The sequence below is a fragment of the Cryptomeria japonica genome, chromosome 4 (genome assembly GCF_030272615.1).
Source record: "Cryptomeria japonica chromosome 4, Sugi_1.0, whole genome shotgun sequence".
Lineage (NCBI taxonomy): Eukaryota > Viridiplantae > Streptophyta > Pinopsida > Cupressales > Cupressaceae > Cryptomeria > Cryptomeria japonica.
Genome location: NC_081408.1, coordinates 178,850,552 through 178,874,733, shown reverse-complemented (window position 1 = coordinate 178,874,733; position 24,182 = coordinate 178,850,552). Strand labels below are relative to the sequence as shown.

Below are 24,182 nucleotides of genomic sequence, written 5' to 3'. Positions count from 1 at the left end.
TAGCCTTGAAAATAGTAACTTTACCAAATGAATGTCCAAACTTCGGGTTGAGATTTCAATTAGAGTTATTATTATTATAGTTGGAGTAGACATTTTTGGCATCCCTAAAAAAGGAGGAAAATGGAGGGTATGTGTTGATTATAGAGCTCTGAACTTAGCAACAAGAAAAGATCATTTTCCATTGCCATTTGTGGATCAGGTATTAGATTCTCTAGCTGGTAAGAGATATTTTTCATTCCTTGATGGATTTAGTGGCTACAATCAGATCCAGATAGCCCCCGAGGATCAAGAGAAGACAACATTTACTTGCCCATGGGGCACATATGCATATTCTGTTCTTCCTTTTGGGTTGTGTAATGCTCTAGCCACTTTTCAAAGAGCAGTGATATGTATCTTTTCTGATATTTCTCAAGATATTATGGAAATTTACATGGATGGCTTTACAACTTATGGTTTTGAATTTGATCAAGCAATGGGTAATCTGAAGAAAGTTTTGCAGGGATCTGAAGACTACAATTTGTCTTTAAACAGTGAGAAGTGTTTCATCATGATGGAAGAAGGAATAGTCCTTGGCCATCATATATCTGTACAAGGCATCCAGGTGGATCCAACAAAGATTGAGGTCATTCAATATATTAATGACCTTATGAAGCAAAAAGATGTAAGAAGTTTTCTTGGTCATCCTGGATACTACAGACGGTTTATCAAAGATTTCAGTAAAATTGCAAGTCCCTTATATTCACTGCTTACTAAAGATGCAAAATTTAAATGGACCCCAACATGCAATGAAGCTTTCTTTAAGCTTAAGAATGCTTTGACTCAAGCACCAGTTCTTAAAGGGCCAAATTGGTCTCTACCATTCCAAATCCATACAGATACATCTGATTATGCAATAGTAGTAGTGCTAGGACAAAGAATTGACAAATTGGAAAATGCAATATATTATATTAGCAAGAATTTGCAGGGACCTGAACTGAATTACACAATAACTGAAAAGGAAATGCTAGTTGTCATATATGCACTTAACAAATTTAGACACTATATCACAAGATATCCCATATTTGTGCATACAGATCATACTGCAATTAGATATCTCATGAATAAAACATCAATCACTGGTAGATTAGCTCGCTGGTTATTGTTGATGCAGGAATTTGATATCACAGTTGTTGATAAACCAGGGAAGTCTAATGTGGTTGTAGATTACCTTTCACGTCTTCAATTGCAAGAAGATTCTACAATAATCGATGACACCTTTCCGGATGAACATTTTTTTCTCATTCAAGCTTACACTCCTTGGTATGCTGATATTGCCAACTATTTAGCTACAACTAAGATGCCAATTTATTTCTGTCCTAAGGAAAGGAGGTTGCTAGTTGAAAAAAGTTTTATTTTCTCATAGATTGATGATTATTTATTTTGTACTGGACCTAACCAAGTCATGCGAAGATGTGTCAAAGAAGATGAAACATATGACATCCTGCATGCATGTCATGATGAGCCATGTGGAGGTCATTTTGCTTCCAAAAGAACAACACTGAAAATACTCAATACAGGATACTATTGGCCCACATTATATAAGGATGCAAGTCAGTACACACGGAAATGTGACAAATGTCAGCAAATGGGAAGACCTGCAAAATATGATGAGATGCCACTATATCCTCAAATATCAGTTGCACCATTTGACAAGTGGGGATTAGATTTTGTTGGCCCAATTGATCCACCTTCTAATGGCAGATCTTATACCTTGGTATGTATAGACTATGTAACAAAATGGATAGAAGCTTGTGCCATGACACATGCAAGAGATAATAAGGTAGCTAAGTTTCTTTATGAAGAGATATTTACAAGATATGGAGTACCAAGGGAAATTGTCTCAGACCAAGGACCTCAAATTACTTCAACATTGATAAAAGCTTTGGTCGATGAATACAATATAAGGCACAAAAAATCTACTCCATATCATCCACAGGCTAATGGACAAGTAGAAGTTACAAATAGAGAGCTTGAGGCTATTCTTACAAAAATAGTGTCTGTTCACAAGACAGATTGGTCTCACCGGCTTTCGGAAGCAATTTGGGCATATAGAACAACTTGGAAAACACCAATTGGTTTCACACCTTTTGAGATGGTTTATGCAAAAACAATAATGATGCCTATTGAATTTGAGCATAAAACACCGAGGACAACTTTACAATTAAATATGACATTGTCTAAAGCACAGAAAGAAAGCATTCAACAATTAAATGCTCTAGATGAATGGAGAAAGATAGTTGTTCGACATAAATAATTGATTCAAAATCAAAGAGAAAAATGACATGATAAATATATCAGGGAAAAGAAATTCAAAGTTGGTGACTGGGCACTACTGTATGATTCCAGATATAAAGATGCTATGGGAAATCTTCAAACCAAGTGGTTAGGTCCATATGAGATAGAAGAAGTTTTCCAGAATGGAGTTGTTCGTTTGTCCACAATTGATACTGTTCGATTTAAACTCTTAGTAAATGGTCATCGACTACGTCTATATCATAAACCAACTACTAAAGAAGAGGAGTAGTTTACTCCACAAAGTGACATAAAGGTTCCTGCAACAACTAACAAGGTTCCTATAGCAACTGACAATGAGCCTGCAACAACTCATGAGCTTCCTATTGCAATTGAGCAATGTAATAAGGTAAAGTTCCTGTAGCCTCTGCAGTGAACATATTTGCCGCTTCATAATAAAATATTTCCATATTATATGGGAATATTCTTCTCCGTACATAAAATCCCATCCACGAATTTCTATCCCACATTCTTACCTCTCATTTCATTTCATTTCGCCATCATTTTCGTACAATTCCAGGTACGTGTATATTGTGTTTTATTTTAATTATGCATTTATTAGTTCATTATGATTATATCTTGTTTAAATCCACTCCACTACCCAAAATCTTGTCAGCTTGTGCGGACACATGCTAGGTCAAGTTGGGGGGGGAGGGGTGCTTCATGGTTCAGTTTCCAAAGTGATTAATTATCAATCCTTTTTGGTACTCTGAATTGATTTTTTCCCATCATTACTTATTATGTTATTATTTCATGCAAGTGAATAATAAACTCTGCCGCCAGAATTGAGATATGTAAGGGAATTTCAATTTAGCAAGACTGTCTGATATTTTGGTTAAGCTGCAAAGATAGAAAAATAGCAGAGTAAGAGATGGGTGTTGATCCCATTCATCATGAGCTGACGGTTCATGAAATGTTGCCGCAGGATGCTCTTTGTGAGCATTATTTCAGACACCATGACTGGTTGGATTACTTCTTGAAAATCAGGGATTATAACAAAGAAATTGCTGCAGAATTTATACATTCCTTTAATGAAGGAGAGGCTACAGTTAAAGGTTTGAGGGTTATTGCTATGGAGCAGCAAATAGTAGAAGTAACGAGGTTTCCGTAGGAAGGAGAACTCTTTCCAGAATCAAAAGATGCAAGGAGTGCCAGGGCAGAGTTCACAATTCCCACAGATGAACCTTTAATGGTGGACAAACAAGGAACTAGAAGGGTTTCTCTACCCACACATTGGCCTCAAGTAGCTTTGTATGTTATGAAATACATTACATGTGAAGGGCGATATTCAAATCTGTATTCACCTCATTTTAAATTACTTAGTCATCTGCGACATGGCCGGCGAGTGAATATTCCTAATTTCTTATACCACCTTATTTCTACAAGTGCTAAGGAGACGCGAAAAAATGGAAATCGCTTTGTTAGCCATCATGGATTGGTTAAGCTACTTGTACAGTGGTCCCTAAGAGATGTTTCACAAATAGAATGGGGTGTATTTGAGGATATACAACAATTTAGGGTTGAAGATGTCCCTGTTGCAGATAACCCACCGGTTGAGGAAGACAATGTTGCAAAACCCTCTTCCCCTGTAGTTGCTGCAGATGAGGGTTTGCTTGTTGTTGAAGGAGCTGTGGTTATTATGGAAGAAAAAATAGCGGAATCAAGTGAAGAACAACCCTCTACTTCTCTTCGAAGAGATTCGCCAGTTTTGCGAAGGAAAGGGAAAGAGATGGAAAGGGATAAAACACATGAAGAACTTATGACCCAGCCACAGGTAAGTCATATTCCTCTTGCAGCCAAGAGGCGTAGGACAAAAATAAAAACTCCTGCAGCAACTCCTGCAGCCATTCCAAAAGTTTTTGTAAGAAGATCACATAGCAAGACACAAAAGTTTCATGCTGGGGGTAATCCGACAGAGGTTAGTATAGTGGAAACTTCAGAAGAAGGAAGCCCTGTAGAGGATGAAATCCAAGAAAATGTTGCTGAGGATAAACTAGCAAATCTTGCTTCTGTGGCACAACAATTTGAAGAAACTGTTGAAGATATTCTACAACAGCCTGATGAAAATATTGGAGATATGCCAGCTCAGATTGAAGAGTTTATTGAGGAAATCCTGTAGTCTAAGGTAGTACCTATTAGACCTCCTTCATCCCTAAGTAGTTTATCTATTGCTTTAATATTTTATAGACAATGGGAAATCAAGAAGGCTAGGTTGCAAGGGATTATTGATAAACAAAAAAAAAGAAATTTAAAAGAGAGATAAAAAAATTGAGGAATTAGAGGCTAAGGTAGAAATAATTTATGGCATGGTTCCTGAGTTGATGCAGTGTAGGGCACCTTCAAGAGTTTATACATTACATTTGAAAGAGCAATATCTGAACTTCAAACTAAACCGCATTGTTAGGGACCTTAACCCCTCTTTAGAAACATCTAAAGAATTATTTTATGCTTACCAAACCTCTCCACCTGCTGTGAAGAATTTGCTATGTGAATTATACTTACATAATTATGTTGTACCCTCAGACAGGGAGTGGAACCCTTTATTTTATATTGGGGATATCCATATCAAAGCTTTAATGTCATGGATCCAAACTGAGATTATCGGGGGAGCACAAGCCAAGGAGTATGAAAAATTAGAGCTTGACTGTCCATTACCATTAAGAAGGGAATCAGAAGCACCAAGAGTTATTTTTTATGATTGGCAGAAGTTACTGGTAAGAGATGATGTTAGAAAATTAGTGCTTACAATGAGAGAAGGAGTCTATCAAGCATATCATCATTTGATTCAGACTGAGCGGACAACTGCACTAGAAGTGTTAATTGAGTGCTAGAATAACCTACCGGAACAGTTAAAATAGGGAGAGCCTTATTCACTACAAAATTTTCATGAATTTGCATGCATAGAAGAAGAAGAGACTCGAGAGTTAGATTTATGCCCACTCATCCTAATCATGCAGAAGATAATTTCCCAGATATAAATCCTTTTGCTGAACTTTACCAAGCCCCACAGAATTTGAATCACCCTGAATCTGAATTTCCGGAAGGTAGTCTTTAGTTCCTTTTTGGTCTTCAAGAAGAAGAATTTCCTATTGTAACAACCCCCACAAGTCTAATGCAGGGGAAACCTCCTCCTGGTGGGAATAATCCACCACCACCACCAGGTCCAACGTTTGAGTTTCCCATCTCTGATCAGCATGATAATGCTAATCTCAAGAACATTCCAACATCTTCACTCCCTAAATTCTATGGATTGGTGACAGAGGATCCAGACACATTTCTGTTTGAGTTTGATGTTCTCTGTAGGCATTTTGACTATACTAAAGATGCCCACAGACTCAAAATTTTTCCTGTCACTTTGAAGGAGTCATCCTTGAGATGGTTTATGAGCTTGGGTAGTAGCACAATCAATACATGGGATGAGATGAAACGGTTGTTTCTTTCAAAATACAAAGATTATTGTAGAGGTACTGATCGTCATGGGGATGATATCTTTAGAATGACATAAACTGAAGATGAGAGTCTTGAAGATTACTTGGAAAGGTTTCTGTTTAGTGTCAAAAAGTCCAAGCATAGTACTCTCAATGAAGATTCCCTCAAATTGATATTTTTGAGGGGAATCAATGATGAATGCACTGATTCCTTGGATCTTATGGGAGGAGGTGACATTACACAATCCACTTGGGCTAAAATAGGACAAATTTGCAAGAAGTATTCTAGATCTACTTCTAAGAAGAATAGGAGATTTAAACTAGGGGCACCGTTATACGCATTTGGAACTGCAGTTTCTAGAATGGAACTTAGTCATTTGTTAAAGGATTTCAAGGAGGACATTATAAACAATATGGCTACCCAGTTGGATACACTGGTAGCTAAGAAGAAGCATGAGGAAGCTGATACATTGCTTGCAGAATTCTATCGTCATTGTAAATAGCGAAAGAAAGATTGCAGATGTAAGATGGTTGCAAATGTGGAGGTACCTGACTTCAAGCCAATTCAAGGTGAGGACGAGCAAGTCTTCTTTGTTGCTCAATGAAGACAAAATTTTCAAAGACAAGGTATGCCACCCGATCCACTTTCTTTTTTTGGTTATAGTGGAAATTCTTATGCACCAAATAACCAATGGCAACCAAAGTATTCTCAAATTCTTGGTAACTACCAAAATTGGTATGGTTCACAAGGCCAAGGGCAACATTTTGCTAATCAAATGCCATAGTGGCAGTAGCCAGAGGGGAACTGGTACACACCTCAGGGCCAAGGAAACCAGTTTCAAGGGAATTGGCAACCTACTTCTCAATGGAGGGGAAGCCAACCATGGCTAGCTCAATCTTCTGGTTATCAACCGCCTATTCAGCAGTCACAACCTCCTGCTTTAATGCCTCCTCATGCAGCTATTGCTGCACCACCTAAACCAACATAGTTGCGTACTCAAACATTGCCAACTCCAAATATCAAGTCTTAGCAACAACAACAAGCTTATTTGAGCCTATTCTTTATCACTAGATGACATTCACCTCTAATCTGGAACAACTTTACCTAATCCCTCTCATCTAGTTATCACTGAGGTACAGGAGGAGCAAGAAATCTCTAATCCAACAGATACAATACCCCAGAATCAAATATTGCCACCATTTCCTCATAGATTGCAAGAGAAAGAAGTCCCCACTGAACAACAACAAAGCTTTGATATTATTGATCGACTGAAGAACATTTGTGTTAAAATTCCATTATTGCAAGAAATAAAGGATGTTCCCATATATGGTAAGGCATTGAGAGAAGCATGTCTAAAAAAACCTGGTAGGAAGAAAAAGGATCCACAAACAGTGCATGTTATGGGTCAACTGGTTGATATTATGTTAGGTAAGATTGCCATCCCAAAGTATTCTGATTCAGGTAGTCCTGTTGTGAGTATAGTCATTAATGGTAGTCAAATAAAAAATGTTTTGATTGATTTAGGGGTAGTTATTAATATAATGACAAGGGAAGTAATGAAACATCTTGAGATCAATAGTTTAAGGCCCACACCCACAGTTCTACAGCTTGCTGATGGCTCTATAGTGAGACCTGATGGTATCATAGAGGATGTAGTGGTTATTCTAGATTCCTGGGAATATCATGTAGATTATATGATTTTATCTCCAATGGCAACATTAGGAGGATATCCGGTCATTTTGGGTAGACCTTGGCTTGCCATAGCTGATGCATATATTGGGTGTAGATTAGGGGATATGACTATTTCAGATGGGAGTTCTACAAAAACATTAGCCTTGTATTCTCCAACACAACACTAGCTTGAACAACAACAAGCCATTTGGCCTATCTTGGGAGAAGAATCTGAAGAAATTGACTCTATTAATCACCTTATGATGACTAATCAAGGACCACTCATGCAGTTATATGATGAGGAATCAATTCTTTATAAAATCCTGATAAATGAATTTATAGAAGAGCAAAAATTGTAGGAATTGGTTTCGAATATTGCAGGTTTGGACTTTCCTGCAGCCACTGATATATTGCATACTTTGTTGCTGCAGGAATTATCTTCTTCTCATTTTTCAGATATAAACCAGATTGATCTTACTATTAAGATAGAGGTGGAATGGAATAAATATTTGAATATTAATAGAGATCTATCAGATACTCAAAAAGAGGGCCTTGTGGACTTGCTGAAACTTCATAAAAATGCTTTTGCATTGGATTACAAGGATATGAATGGGATGGATCCAATAGTTTGTACCCACCGTATTTATATAAAAGATTAGTGTTGCCCACTCATACAACCTCAAAGAAGAATCAATCTTGCTTTGAAGGAGATAGTTAAAGAAGAATTACAAAAATTGTTAAAAGCTGGGTTTACCTATCCTATCTCTGATAGTCAATGGGTATCACCTCTGGTGATAGTTTCTAAAAAAGGAGGAAAATGGAGGGTATGTGTTGTTTATAGAGCTCTGAACTTAGCAACAAGAAAAGATCGTTTTCCATTGCCATTTGTGGATCAGGCATTAGATTCTCTAGCTGGTAAGAGATATTTTTCATTATTTGATGGATTTAGTGGCTACAATCAGATCCAGATAGCCCTCGAGGATCAAGAGAAGACAACATTTACTTGCCCATGGGGCATGTATGCATATTCTGTTCTTCCTTTTGGGTTGTGTAATGCTCCAGCCACTTTTCAAAGAGCAGTGATTAGTATCTTTTTTGATATTTCTCAAGATATTATGGATATTTACATGGATGACTTTACAACTTATGGTTCTGAATTTGATCAAGCATTGAGTAATCTGAAGAAAGTTTTGCAGCAATGTGAAGACTACAATTTGGCTTTAAACAGTGAGAAGTGTTTCATCATGATGGAAGAAGGAATAGTCCTTGGCAATCATATATCTGTACAAGGCATCCAGGTGGATCCAACAAAGATTGAGGTCATTCAACATATTAATGACCTTATGAAGCAAAAAGATGTAAGAAGTTTTCTTGGTCATGCTGGATACTATAGACGGTTTATCAAAGATTTCAGTAAAATTGCAAGTCCCTTATATTCACTACTTATTAAAGATGCAAAATTTAAATGGACCCCAACATGTAATGACTCTTTCTTAAAGCTTAAGCATGCTTTGAATCGAACACCAGTTCTTAAAGGGCCAAATTGGTCTCTACCATTCCAAATCCATACAGATGCATCTGATTATGCAATAGGAGCAGTGCTAGGAAAGAGAATTGACAAATTGAAAAATGCAATATATTATATTAGCAAGAATTTATAGGGACCTGAATTGAATAACACAGTTACTGAAAAGGAAATGCTAGCTGTCATATATGCACTTAAAAAATTTAGACACTATATCACATGTTTCCCATATTTGTGCATACAGATCATACTGCAATTAGATATCTCATGAATAAGGCATCAAGCACAGGTAGATTAGCTCGCTGGTTATTGTTGATACATGAAATTGATATCAAAGTTGTTGATAAACCAGGGAAGTCTAATGTGGTTGCAGATTACCTTTCACGTCTTCAATTGCAAGAAGATTCTACAATAATCGATGACACTTTTTTGGATGAACATTTGTTTCTCATTCAAGCTTACACTCCCTTGTATACTGATATTGCCAACTATTTAGCTGCAGCTAAGATGCCAATTTATTTCTTTCCTAAGGAAAGAAGGTTGCTAGTTGAAATTTTTTTTAACTTCTCATGGATTGCTGATTGTCTATTTTATACTGGACCTGACCAAGTCATGCAAAGATGTGTCAGAGAATATGAAACATATGACATCCTGCATGCATGTCATGATGAGCCATGTGGAGGTCATTTTGCTACCAAAAGAACAACATTGAAAATACTCAATACAGGATACTATTGGCCCACATTACATAAGGATGCAAGTCAGTACACACGGAAATGTGACAGATATCAGTGAATGGAAAGACCTACAAAATCTGATAAGATGCCACTATATCCTCAAATATTAGTTGCACCATTTGACAAGTGGGGATTAGATTTTGCTGGCCCAATTGATCCACCTTCTAATGGTAGATCTTATATCTTGGTATGTATAGACTATGTAACAAAATGGGTAGAAGCTCGTGCCATGACACATGCAAGAGATAATAAGGTAGCTGAGTTTCTTTATGAAGAGATATTTGCAAGATATGGAGTACCAAGGGAAATTGTCTCAGACTAGGGACTTCAATTTACTTCAACATTGATAAAAGCTTTGGTCAATGAATACAATATAAGGCACAAAAAATCTACTCCATATCATCCACAGGCTAATGGACAAGTAGAAGTTACAAATAGAGAGCTTGAGACTATTCTTACAAAAATAGTGTCTGTTCACAAGAAATATTGGTCTCACCGGCATTCAGAAGCAATTTGGGCATATAGAACAACTTGGAAAACACCAATTGGTTTCACACCTTTTGAGATGGTTTATGGAAAAACAACAATGATGCCTATTGAATTTGAGCATAAAACCCTGAGGACAACTTTGAAATTAAATATGACATTGTCTAAAGCACAGAAAGAATGCATTCAACAATTAAATGCTCTAGATCAATGAAGAAAGATAGCTGTTCAACAGACATAATTGATTCAAAATCGAAGAGCAAAATGGCATGATAAATATAGTAGGGAAAAGAAATTCAAAGTTGGTGACTAGGCACTACTGTATGATTCCAGATATAAAGATGCTATGGGAAAGATTCAAACCAGGTGGTTAGGTCCATATGAGATAGAAGAAGTTTTCCAGAATGGAGTTGTTCGTTTGTCCATAATTGATACTGTTCGATTTAAACTCTTAGTAAATGGTCACCAACTACGTCTATATCATAAACCAACTACTAAAGAAGAGTTCCTACAACAGTTTACTCCACAAAGTGACATAAAGGTTCCTGCAGCAACTGACAAGGTTCCTACAACAACTGACAATGAGCCTACAACAACTCATGAGCTTCCTGTTGCAATTGAGCAAGGTAATAAAGGTAAAGTTCCTACAGCCTCTGCAGTGAACATATTTGCTGCTTCATAATAAAATATATCCATATTATATGGGAATATTCTTCTCCATACATAAAATCCCATCCACGACATTCCATCCCACGCTCTTACCTCTCATTTCATCATTTCGCCATCATTTTCGTACAATTGCAGGTACGTGTATATTATGTTTTATTTTAATTATGCATTTATTCGTTCATTATGATTATATTCTGTTTAAATCCGCTCCACTACTTGAAATCTTGTTAGCTTGTGCGGACATGTGCTAGGTTAAGTTGGGGGGGGGGGGAGGGGTGCTTCATGGTTTGGTTTCCAAAGTGATTAATTATCAATCCTTTTTGGTACTCTGAATTGATTTTTTCCCATCATTACTTATTATGTTATTATTTCACGGAAGTGAATAATAAACTTTGCCGCCATAATTGAGATATGTAAGGGAATTTCAATTTAGCAAGACTGTCTGATATTTTGGTTCAGCTGTAGAGATAGAAAAATAGCAGAGTAAGAGATGGGTGGTGATACAATTCATCATGAGCCGACGGTTCATGAAGTGTTGCTGCAGGATGCTCTTTGTGAGCATTATTTCAGACACCACGGCTGGTTGGATTACTTCTTGAAAATCAGGGATTATAAGGAAGAAATTGCTGCAGAATTTATGCATTCCTTTAATGAAGGAGAGGCTATAGTTAAAGGTTTGAGGGTTATTGCTACGGAGTAGTGAATAGCAGAAGTAACTGGGTTTCCGTAGGAAGGAGAACTCTTTACAGAATCAAAAGATGCAAGGAGTGCCAGGTCAGAGTTCACAATTCCTACGGATGAACCTTTAATGGTGGACAAACAAGGAACTAGAAAGGTTTCTCTACCCGCACATTGGCCTCAAGTAGCTTTGTATGTTATGAAATAAATTACATGTGGAGGGCGATATTCAAATCTACATTCACCTCATTTTAAATTACTTAGTCATCTGTGGCATGGCCGGCGAGTGAATGTTCCTAATTTCTTATACCACCTTATTTCTACAAGTGCTAAGGAGACGCGAAAAAATGAAAATCGCTTTGTTAGCCATCATGGATTGGTTAAGCTACTTGTACAGTGGTCCCTGAGAGATGTTTCACAAATGGAATGGGGTGTGTTTGAGGATATACAACAATTTAGGGTTGAAGATGTCCCTGTTGCAAATAACCCGCCGGTTGAGGAAGAAAATGTTGCAGAACCCTCTTCCCCCATAGTTTCTATAGATGAGGGTTTGCTTGTTGTTGAAGGAGCCACGGTTATTAGGGAAGAAAAAATAGTGGAATCAAGTGAAGAACAACCCTCTACTTCTCTTCGAAGAGATTCGCCAGTTCTGCAAACGAAAGGGAAAGAGATGGAAAGGGATGAAACAGATGAAGAACTTATGACCTAGCCACAGGTAACTCATATTCCTCCTGCAACCAAGAGGCATAAGACAAAAATAAAAACTCCTGCAGCAACTGAAGCAACTCTTGCAGCCATTCCAAAAGTTTATGTAAGAAGAACACGTAGCAAGACACAGAAGATTCATCTTGGGGGTAATCCGACAGAGGTTATTACAGTGGAAACTTTAGAAGAAGGAAGCCCTGCAGAGGATGAAATCCAAGAAAATGTTGCTGAGGATAAACTAGCAAATCTTGCTTCTGTGGTACAATAATTTGAAGAAACTGTTGAAGATATTCTACAACAGCCTGATGAAAATATTGGAGAGATGCCAGCTCAGGTTGAGGAGTTTATTGAGGAAATCCCACGGTTGAAGGTAGTACCTATTAGACCTCCATCATCCCTAAGTAGTTTATCTATTTCTTTAACATTTTATAGACAATGGGAAATAGAGAAGGCTAGGTTGCAGGGGATTATTGATAAACAACAAAAAGAAATTGAAAAGAGAGAAACAGAATTGAGGAATTAGAGGCTAAGGTAGAAATAATTTCTGGCATGGTTCCTGAGTTGATGCAGTGTAGGGCACCTCCAAGAGTTTATGCAGTACATTTGAAAGAGTGGTATCTTAACTTCAAACTAAATTGCATTGTTAGGGACCTTAACCCCTAATTAGAAATATCTGAAGAATTCTTTTATGCTTACCAAACCTCTCCACCTGCTGTGAAGAATTCACTATGTGAATTATACTTACATAACTATGTTGTACCCTCAGACAGGGAGTGGAACCCTTTATTGTATATTGGGGATATCCATATCAAAGATTTAATGTCATGGATCCAAAATGAGATTATCATGGGGGTACAAGCCAAGGAGTATGAAAAATTAGAGCTTGACTGTCCATTACCATTAAGAAGGGAATCAAAAGCACCAAGAGTTCTTTATTATGATTGGCAGAAGTTACTGGTAAGAGATGATGTTATAAAATTAATGCTTCCAATGAGAGAAGGAGTCTATGAAGCATATGAGCATTTGATTCAGACTGACAGGACAACTGCAATAGAATGGTTAACTCAGCGCTGGAATAACCTACCAGAATAGTTAAAATAGGGAGAACCTTATTCATTACAAAATTTTTAGTAAGCCATGCAAAGAGCCCCCAGATACATACAGTTAGGCAGGGAGAAAGCCAACAACTGGCTACCATTGATCTTTCAACCCCCAATCCTTATGTGGCCGCTTTTGGCATGTCAGCCTACAAAGCAGAACTATGATGCCATCACAGAAGAAACAACTAGATGGTCCAGGTTGGAAAAAGTGAAAGGATTTTATTGGAACTTGGCTTTAGGGGGGATAGGTCAAGGCACCGTAGGTGATTTAAGAGTTACAGCAAGAGTCAAAAATTTTCTTTTTGCTGTAGGATCAACAAACTCTTAAAGTTTGGGGGCATGATAAGTTGAGACTTTGTCATGTTTTTATCATCAAAACTCTTAGATTTTTGACATCTTTTGGTTTGCATGGTAGTAGTGAAGTATTTTAAATTGACTATATGTATTCCATGAGTTAAACATGAACTTATGAAATCATGTTTGAACTTTGCCGGTCTATTCCTACAGCCATGCCATTTATTCCTGCAGCCAAATGATTTGTTCCTGTTGCTATGTAGATTATTTAGGGTAATATCATATGTGAATTAATGAATGTATTAATTAAATAAAATACATATGCATGTCCTTGCAAGTTGTTTTTGTTGTAGTGTAGATAATAAATGATGCCACAATGGATATTCTCCTTTCTCACCTGAAGAAGGAAGAATCATGTAAGAAATAACTGGAGATCAAGCTGAAGAGGAGCCGAGCGAGTGCAAGGTACGGCATGAGCGGAGCAGCCAAGTAGAAATACGGAAGTTTAACTCTAGTGGGCATTGAATTCACAAAATATCACTATGGCATGCAAAGACTGTGGTTCGGTCTAGATCCACGTTTCCTGCAGCCAAGCTCTAGTTATCTTCTTCATCAGTCAATCATCCGCCTCTTCTTCTGGGCATGATTTAAGTTGTCCATTGTAGTTGATCTTTGCTTTTTAATAAGCTCTTCCTTTTTTCTTAGAGGTTAGACAGAATAGAAAGGAATAGAGCAGAGAATTTTGATAAGCATTATGGAGTTTTTCTTTTAAAACATGTAATCATTTTCAGGAAGCAATGAATAAAAGATATGTTGTTCTGATCTGCTAAAAGTATTTTTCTAGAAGCTTGATATCACTCATCCAAGGGGGCCCACTTGGTGAGTGATCTCGTGTTTATGCTCATTGAAATTAGTTCTTCTTTAGTTGCAATAGAAGTTCGTGCATTGACTGTTCCTGCAGCCAAGCCAGAACAGAGTGATTTTTGTTATTTATATTAGATCATTCTAGCATTGTTTTTATAAGCTTTCCTGTAGCCTTCTATAATTTCAATTCTTTCCTTTCCTTTCTGCATAATGTTAGTTACTGCAGCAATGCAAAATAGCCATTTAGGGAGCTTAGTGCATATATAGTGCAGACCCATTTCAAGTTTTACATCCCTGGGTTGATAACTAAATGAACACTAGCCATAAAAATAGTAACTTTACCAGATGAATGTCCAAACTTTGGGTTGAGATTTCAATTAGAGTTATTATTATTATAGTTGGAGTAGATAGATGGATTGGGTTGTGAGTGGTTTCCATAACTTGTAGATCGTTGAGCGATGTTGTCTTGGGCCTTCTCTGATGTTTCCAGAGGATCACATGAAGTTTTATGTATTTGAAGATATTCTTGGTGATTTGGGCCGACATGTTATTGTTTACACGTTTCATCATGAACCAGTTGGTCTTTAGCTGACTTGATCGAGTTGTTATTTCTTGCAGATGGTATAAAGGGAAATCTTAGAGATTCATTTTGGAGGACAACAGTCGGAAGAAGAAGAGATCGAGCGAAGATGTAGTTTCTGGAGAGATTCTGGTCCGGGGGGGACTAAAGTCTGGAGGGACTGAGGTCCGTATCAGTGCAGAATAGTGTAGACTATTACCAGAGGCCTATTTGTCGAGCAGAAGATTTGCGGATCTTAGATTTGTGTTGTATGGATTGTTTTGTAATCTTAGGCTACGGTCCAAAATTTGTAGCCACTGAAGTCTTATGTAATTCATTAAATGGATATAGCTATTTATTTATCTGGTTATTAGTTATATCTTGTGTTGCTTCTACTGGTTAGGGTTGCTTACCGGTTATATCTTGTTATCTGTTATCGGTTGCTGGTATCTTGCATGGTGTTTTGTGTTATAGGCTGCAAGGTGGGGATGTCCTTCATTGGGTCTCCCTACCTTGACTATGTTAAATTCGCAACACAAATTTGACACAAAGCATAGTTTGTGTATGTGAAATATCTAGCAAATAAATTAGTGCTATAGGGGGTAGCCTCCTTTGAAGTTAATTGCTTCTGATCTCTTCTCAAGATTGGAAGTCAAAATGAGGCAATCTTCTCCCTATATAACCTTTCATTATTCTTATATTCATTCTCCAAATCCTCTGGAATGATAGTCCAATCCAAACTAGGATTAATCATGAATACTTCATCAATGAATTCTTTTGTAATTGTTGTCAATTTTCCACCTTCCCTGGCCACAATTTCTGTAGTGTCTGGCATGTAATTATTGGTAATAGTGGCAACCAATTCAATGTTCAGATACACATTTGGAACTACCAACCTTTCAAGATTGCAATTCCAAATGTTTGACATAGGGATACATTCCTTCTTCTTATTGTAGCCCCTTCTCCAAAGGTTAAAATCCCATGGTGGGATTAAAGCGTCCCTACATCCACTATAGCTGTTAATTATAAACTCATTAGGCTTAGAACCTAGTTTAGACCTCTTCTATGTCTCTATAGACCTAGCGAGCTATGTAATTATCTCCTCTAAGAACTTCCTCTTTCCCAGGCTAGAAGACTTGGCCATTATCAGAGTTAGGATTTGTGTAAATAAACACAGACAATAGCTAGGGTTTCAAAATAAAATTTAAAATTAATCCCTTTGCAATCCTAGATAATCAAATTATCTCATAAACTTGAAACTCACACAAAGAAAGTAGAAGAACTAATACAATAAGTGCAACTATAAAACTTGTATCAGAAACCATACAACATAAACCCTAACAATGATAGAATCAAAATGAAAAAGATATACAAAATATTTCAGAGCATGGTAAGTGTAAAATTGAATTAGAATGAAGCTAATACAATTAGGAATTTTGGATTGCAACAAGAAATTGAGCACATTTACTATAGGCATGTATACAGGTTTGATGGCAGCAAGTAGCCATTGAAGTTTGTATTCTAATGTTGGGGCCTCAACAACAAGATCCTCGTCAAATGATGACAAATGGGAGGCGATCGCGTGTAAAATTTTATAATTTTTTATTCGCCACCATTTTTAAAGCCTCTTCCGGGCTGAATGATTAGTTCCATCGTGCACTTCTAACTAATTGCGTAATCACATGAAGGTCTTGGCCATTGATCTCATGGAAGGAAACCTCATTTAATTAGAATTAGGAGGTGGATAAAGTGGACCCACGTCCTCGCCATGCTGTGTGGCATCCTTCATTTCACACCCTCATTGGTCCAAGTGTACACCATCATCCTTGGTAGGGACCATGCACCACTTCGGCTAATCACACAATTGTACAATGATTTGAGCCGTTGGTTAGAAAAAAAATAACTGCTCGATATAAGAGCTTATGCGGTAGACAGTCCGGGACCACATATTCAATTTGTCACATAGCCTTGAACGTGCAAGAAATATAGAGCATGTCTATAGTGCTTCGCTTTATTATGGTTGATATCCTCCTAAATAGTGTGTAGAGAGGCCAAATAATTCAGGACCATCTCTAGGCCTCTCTTAGACATCTCCTCAATCTTAATCTTGAGGATCTCCTGGCTTTCCTTCAATTCTAGAACAACACTTTTAGTTTGAATCACACTTTGAAGCTATTGGTGATTCACTTGGTAATTTTTTGGCTATTGATAGTGATTCTTTTCATTTTATGCATACAATCTTCATTTGCATATTGGTGGATCTAGATACTTTAAAAGACCTTTTCTTATAAATAGTTTTAAAGTTAAATTATCATAGTTGAACGCAACGCTAGGATTATGGGGATTGCCATTTCTTTGCTCAAGATGCTACAAAATTGGCCACATAGCTATAGGATTTCCTAGTTTCAAATTAAATCAAATCATCTTGCTACATGGTGAAAAGATGTCATTGCTCATCATTACATTGTTGAGAGTTCAATGGGAGATCACAAGACTTCATGAGGGTGTCTCCATGATTTGGACAATATTTCCACACAACATGAGTCATCTAAAGCCAATATAAATTAAATGAAAAGATCCAATAGTGTATAAAATTGGTCAACAACTATCCACGTGCATATGTAGGAAAACCTCTATAGCTTATGTAACATCTTAACTTTCTCATTTTATTTCATAAAGACACAACAAATCAGGATGTAAAAAATTATGGGAAAGGGTGAAAAAATAGAAGGAAAGCTTACAACAAAGGTGATTCAATGCCTACCACAATATGCACTTGTATTCTCATTATAAAAATAGTGTTAATATCTCCAAATTGAATTAGATTATATTTGTGATCCTAAAATTTAGAATCCTTAAGGATAATATAATGTACCCATGTTTAAGGGTTTGTTGTATTATATTTTTATGGCCCTCTATTTTGGAATAGTCCAAATCATGTTTTTTATTTACATTTTTATGGGTATGACCCCCTTTTGCCAAATTGATTAATGAAAAAAAGAAATTCTAGCAATTTTCAAGTGATAGAAATTAATTATGACAAAGATACACCATTAATTATAACTTGAAGATATTAATAATATCATCAATAAATTACACAATTAGATTCAAAATATTTTCTAATCTCACTTATATATTTTTTCACCTAAATTGATGTTTTGATTTTCACATTTAGCATTTGTCTAGGTTTCCTTTTTACAATCATGTTTTTTCTCTATGGTATATTTTAGTGTCATGTCTCTCTTGATTCTATTCTCATTGTTGATATCCAAGTTTGCATCTGTTAGTACGAAACTTATGCTTGCAGAATAACATTAGAAATTAAAGCCAATTTCATATCTGACTTTTAATTTTCTCTTTATGACTATTTTTAATAAGATAAAAGGAAACAAGTGCTAAAGGAAAATGCAAAATCGAAATCTAATCTAAGAAAACAACTAAAAGGTTTCTCATTAGATAATTATGTGTTAGTTTCTATTAAGATAAAATTGCAAGATGTTTCATAATCAATCAGTTTAAAATTTAGATAACTCAAATACTATACAGTGATCATACAACCTATCACATTGCCACTTTAACAACATTAATTCAAAAGGGTGAAAAAAGTATACAATATAAAATTGTATATATGAGATCTCATTTAATTTTCAAAAATTATATATTTATTCTTAACTATTAAAATATATTATATCTATAAAAATCACATTATTGTGTGAATGTGTGTGTGAGTGATTAAATGGTATTGATTAAATTTTTTAGATGAGAACTAACAAAATTCTATAACATTACACGAATGGTATGATCACGAGGTTTATCTAATACCAACATCAATCTAATAACTTCAACTTGTGCTATTTCTGATTGATTGAACAAAGCAATAGCTGGATCTTCTCTTGGAGAACAATCTCTATCTCAGACTACACTCTGCCAAATAAACACTCAGAATGTTAAATAGGGAAAAACAATTGAAGAGATGCTATTTGTATAGAAAATAGTTTTAAAACCAATACCCAATTTAATATTAACAATATATTTTGATCAATAAAAATAAAATTATTGTTTACCAATATTTGATATGAGTGAATCAGATTTGCAACTTCTTGAATAGACCGCATTCTATATTTGACATGTATAATCTTTGTCCCATTTTATAGCGAAGAGTTAACTGAGAACAGCTAAAAGCACAGACACGAGAGGACTAGTGGATTTCATCACTAGTAGCTTTACATTTTTATTTTTGATTTGTTAAATATCTTTAATGATTAGAAATGGTAAAGATATTTATATGTATGTATGCTCACTGTGTTGAAGTACGATCTTTTAACAGTGATAATTTGCTATAATCTGGTTAAAAATTCTTCAGATCAAGATATGGTGTATATTTGCCATTGTAAAATGTTGACTCTCTACCATGAGCTAAATCCAGTGAAATGTGGTAAGCTATATTGAGATTCTCATGTACCAACAAATTGGAGAATGTTGGGAAAAGGTATATTAACCTTTCATTCCAATTATTTTTTTATACATTTATACATTTGATAGTTCATCTTTTAATAATTTTATCTTCTTGTGGGAGAGTTGACACATGATTTGGAAGATTACTAGATCTCCTCTTTGGTGGTATGTCGACATGACATGAGAAGGTAAGTATCCGACTTTTTGATGACATGATTTGGTTATGTTCCAACATCTTGTGGTGTGTGTAAGGTCATCATAAAGGAAGTGTGAACATGTAAGAAGGAATATTAACTAGCATTACATAGGTTGGTGTATTTGTCATGTAGCACTCCGAGTAGCTTAAATGGGAAAAAAATGGGGCATCCAAGTTTAGGTGGTCAAATATGATTGTTCATGACAATGTATGATATGGAAAGACTATTACAAATAGCCAAGAGAATCTTTTACCAAGGAGAGTGTTGGAATTTTGTGTCTTTCTTTTGGTGCCATGCCCCCTATGATATCGATAATGGTTTTTCTAAACCATGCACATTTTTTATTTTAATTTCTTTCTTATTTATTTGGTTATTGTAATTGTAGTTTTTATGGTTGGTTTGTAGGTATTTTTGTGCTACAAAAATTATTCCATATTTATATGATGGTGATACTCCTATAAAGGCTTGTGCTAGCTATTTTATAAATTATTTTATTTATTAAATAATATATTGATCTATTTTGGATCATGTGGTTTGTCTCTTAAAAGGGATTTCTACACATACATCTTGTGTTAAATAATATATTGCTAATTTTATGTTCATATGTGTTTCTAATATTTTTAGTTCTAAATATTAAAGAATTTGTACAATATTCTCCCTATTAAAATGGTATACGAATTTTTTCCATGTACCTTTTTTATTTCTTTCATCAACAACCATATTCATTATTAATAATTAGAAGAAAATGGGAGAAGGGTCATTACTTCCTAACAAAAGAGAAAATATTGGTGTATATTTCTACAAGCATAACATCACATTTTTTGCACCTTGATAGCCTTCATCACTACCATCAACCCCTTTATAGAGCATGCCTTCTATATAGGATATTATTTTATCACACATCATTGCACAACACTCCACACAACTCACAATTTCATTGTATGTTTTTATACATGACTCAACATATATTCACATGTAATTTAGCTATATCAATAATTTATTTTTAGTCATAGAATATAATGTCAACCATCCATAATCTCAAGTGACAAGTATTTTAGAGGTCAATGACCATATCCATAAATATTCTCATATATTTTAACATTTATCATACACACTATTGCAAACTATGTCCATATATTCCCTGCATTAAAACATTAATGTTTACTTATCGTGGACTAATCATACAATATGGTATTGATCCTACTCATGCAAAATTAACCCCTCAAATTTAAAACTTCACATTAAACATATGTTGAATCCTATCCATTCAATTATCAGCATGGTGTGATCTTGTCCATATTTAACATAATTTATTGTTATAAATTGTGGCATTTAAAAATATTCAAATACATTTATTTATCATGTGATCCAAGCATTCAATAAACAATCATTCAAATTCAGGGAGCATTTATTATAAGATCATTTCAATTGGACCACTAAAAAGAATCTTTCTTCACTAGAATTCACATCCTAAAAATTGTCAAAATTTGTTATTGTTTAACAATATTTGCTGAAGTACAAAAGTTAACAATTCCAAAAAGTTAATCTAAGAGAATTGACCCTCATGATCTTGCAAGTTCCTTAAGGTACCATCAATTCATAATATCTAGAAGGAAACAAGGAGAAAGAAAATTATAGACTAAAAGTGAAATATTTAGAAAATCAACTCCACAAATGTCAAGATAGATCTACATCCACAAAAACAATTCGATACCATAAATTCACCTGAAGAATACTTCATACAAAATTTAACAAAAACTACATATCCAAACACTTTATCAATGTTATTCAATATAACCATTTTCCTCAAACACAATTCTCCTAATCTATACTTAATTTTCAAAATCAACATTAACTATTGAATTTAACATCGTCTATTAATTATTATAGTAACTAATTTGGCAATATGCCTGTTGACACCTTAGCGGCTTACGACAGGAAACTGACCAATTTGTTTATTTTCTGCAAGAGTACATTAAGCATACCGATTTCTATCTTTGTAACTAGATAGCCAAAGCAAAATAAAGCAAAGATGAAATCAATTTGAATAATGCAAATACTTGATATATTGATTGTTGAATTCTATTGCAAATTCTAGCTCTCCCTCAACTCGACACACAATTACATTTCAAACAACTAGCTCTGCCTTTTCCATGATACTAGACAACATTGAAGCCTTGGTGTAGTTGAGACATTTGAGGAGGGAAAATGAAAGCCCTGTATAATAGCAATGCCATTACCATGGCACCTACACCAGCAAAACTTGCCACAATCCATTTGACGGCAGGGATTCTCACAAAAAACCCAATAGCTAGGAAAGCCAAAAGGAAGCATGCTGCTGCCACCCATGTAATGATTTTCATCAACCAAGCGACTTTCCTAGGTGGGTCAAAGGCGAGAATCATAGCGACAGCCAAAGAAGTAACTAAAGCCAACATGCTTGTGATAAAAAATATGTTGAAGGAAATGGAGTTATCTCGCTTGTCCAACATTGCCAACATGAGAGTCAAGCTTGCCACAAACAAGGCGAGTGCAACTTGTATAACAGATGGAGAGTTTTGGGTGTGTGTGTCTATCAACAGATTAAGCACATCTTCTATTGTAGTTGATTGAGCGAGCACAATAGGAGGTTTTTCTCTTGGGATGGGTGCTGCTTCTGGTTGATCGAACACAACAATAGCTGGATCTTCTCTAGGAGTAGAATCTCTTTTAGGCACCATACTCTGACAAATAAGCATTCAAAAGGTTAAATAGTAAAGAAAGAGATAGCGGTTCTTATTTGAATTATATTAAGTTTAATATCAAAGATAAATTTTGATTAGTTAAAGTAGGATAATCAAATACCATATTTTGGCATGGATGAGGTGTCAAATTGTTACTGATTATTTGATTGTTGAGGCTATTTTCTTTCGTATATTTTTTCCTCCACTTTACATTCTCAGATGTATTTATGAAAGGTGCATCTTCTTCTATTGCGATATTTGACGTAGTTGATTGAACAAGTGCAAAAGGAGCTTGTTCTATTGGGATGGGTGCTATTCTAAATTGATCAATCATAATAGATTGATCTTCTGTCATAGAAGAAGCTTTGCTAGACACCACACTCTAGCAAACAAACATCCAAAATGTCAAATGTGTAAAATAAAAATGAGAAGACATGATATTTACATAGTGACTCTTCTTAAACCATGGTAAATAAATGCTCAAAAATAAAATTTGCAAAATTAAAATGGGACAGCTATTTACCACCTTTATGTACAGATGATGAGCTTGTTCTATTGGGAGGGGTGTGACTCTTGATTGATCAAACACAAAGGTAGTTGGATCTTTTCTTGGAGTAGAATCTTGGTTGGACATCATACTCTTGCAAATAAACATCCAAAATGTTAGATGTGGAAAATCGCAATAAAGAGAGACAGTATTTGCAGAATAGCTCTTCATGTACTACATTAATTTCAATAGTCAAAGGTAAATTTTGAAAAATAAAAAATAGTATAATTATTTACCAGTTTTTGATAGGAATGAGTTGTAAAATTGCTATTAGCTATTTGATTGTTGAAGTTTCCATCTATCACACTTGTCCTCAACTTTACATTCTTACATGTATTTGTAAATGGTGCATCTATTTCTATTGAGAGGTCTAATGGAGCTGATTGAACATATGCAAGAGGAGCTTGTTCTATTGGAAGGAATGTTACACTCAATTGATTGAATGCAACAATAGCTGGATCTTCTCTCGAAGTTGAATCTTCATTGAACACCATACTCTAGCACCAAGAATGTCAATAAAAGAAATTAAAAACTAAATAACATGATATTTGAATAACAATTTTCTTAAACAACACTAGAACAATAAAAATAAAACAAATGGTTACCCATTTGTGATAAGATTGAATAGTAAAATTCCTATTAATTTGATGACTCTCTATCATAGTAGTTCTCCTCCAGTTCACATTATCATAGTAGGGTGCATCTTCTTGTGTTGGGAGGTCTGGTGCAGGCTCCTTATTTATCTATTCTATGATAACATCATCAACGATAGAAGATCCCATATTCTGACAAACTGAAGCTTTACACTTAATATGTTTAAACCCAGAAACTCGACTAGTTGCAATCTTTTTAACAATAGCTGGGAAACTGAAACTTTGTATTCAATTTAAACCCAAAAATTCCACTAAACAACAATGAATGTTAAGAGTCTGGTTTTGTGAGGCCTTTTTTTTTTGCTTAAATAATCAGAAACATTGAAATTAAAAAAAATAGAGAAAAATCTAAATTTATAAGAATGCAGATAGAACATGTTAGAAGAATTCCCAGACTTCTGAAGGCCTAAGTTATTCTACTTACTTTTACTTTAACTAATGTATTCTTTGCTTCGTCGTTTGATTTTACAATTATTCCTTCATCTTTATTTTAGCTTCCGAGAACATAGTAAGCCATTTCATTGAATTTGTCCTAGTGCATTATTCTTTTCTTAGGATA

General features: G+C 35.3%; 1 protein-coding gene across 1 annotated transcript; it reads right to left on the bottom strand.

Annotated features, from left to right (window-relative positions):
* Positions 1-21,733: 21,733 nt before the first annotated feature.
* Positions 21,734-23,910, bottom strand: LOC131032066 (uncharacterized). Its single transcript, XM_057962990.2, has 4 exons — positions 23,207-23,910; positions 22,950-23,063; positions 22,545-22,805; positions 21,734-22,423 (listed from the first exon to the last, which is right to left on the bottom strand). Exons 1-4 carry the CDS (start codon positions 23,462-23,464, stop codon positions 21,860-21,862), a joined length of 1,197 nt encoding a protein of 398 aa, XP_057818973.2. The 5' UTR covers positions 23,465-23,910; the 3' UTR covers positions 21,734-21,859.
* Positions 23,911-24,182: the final 272 nt, after the last annotated feature.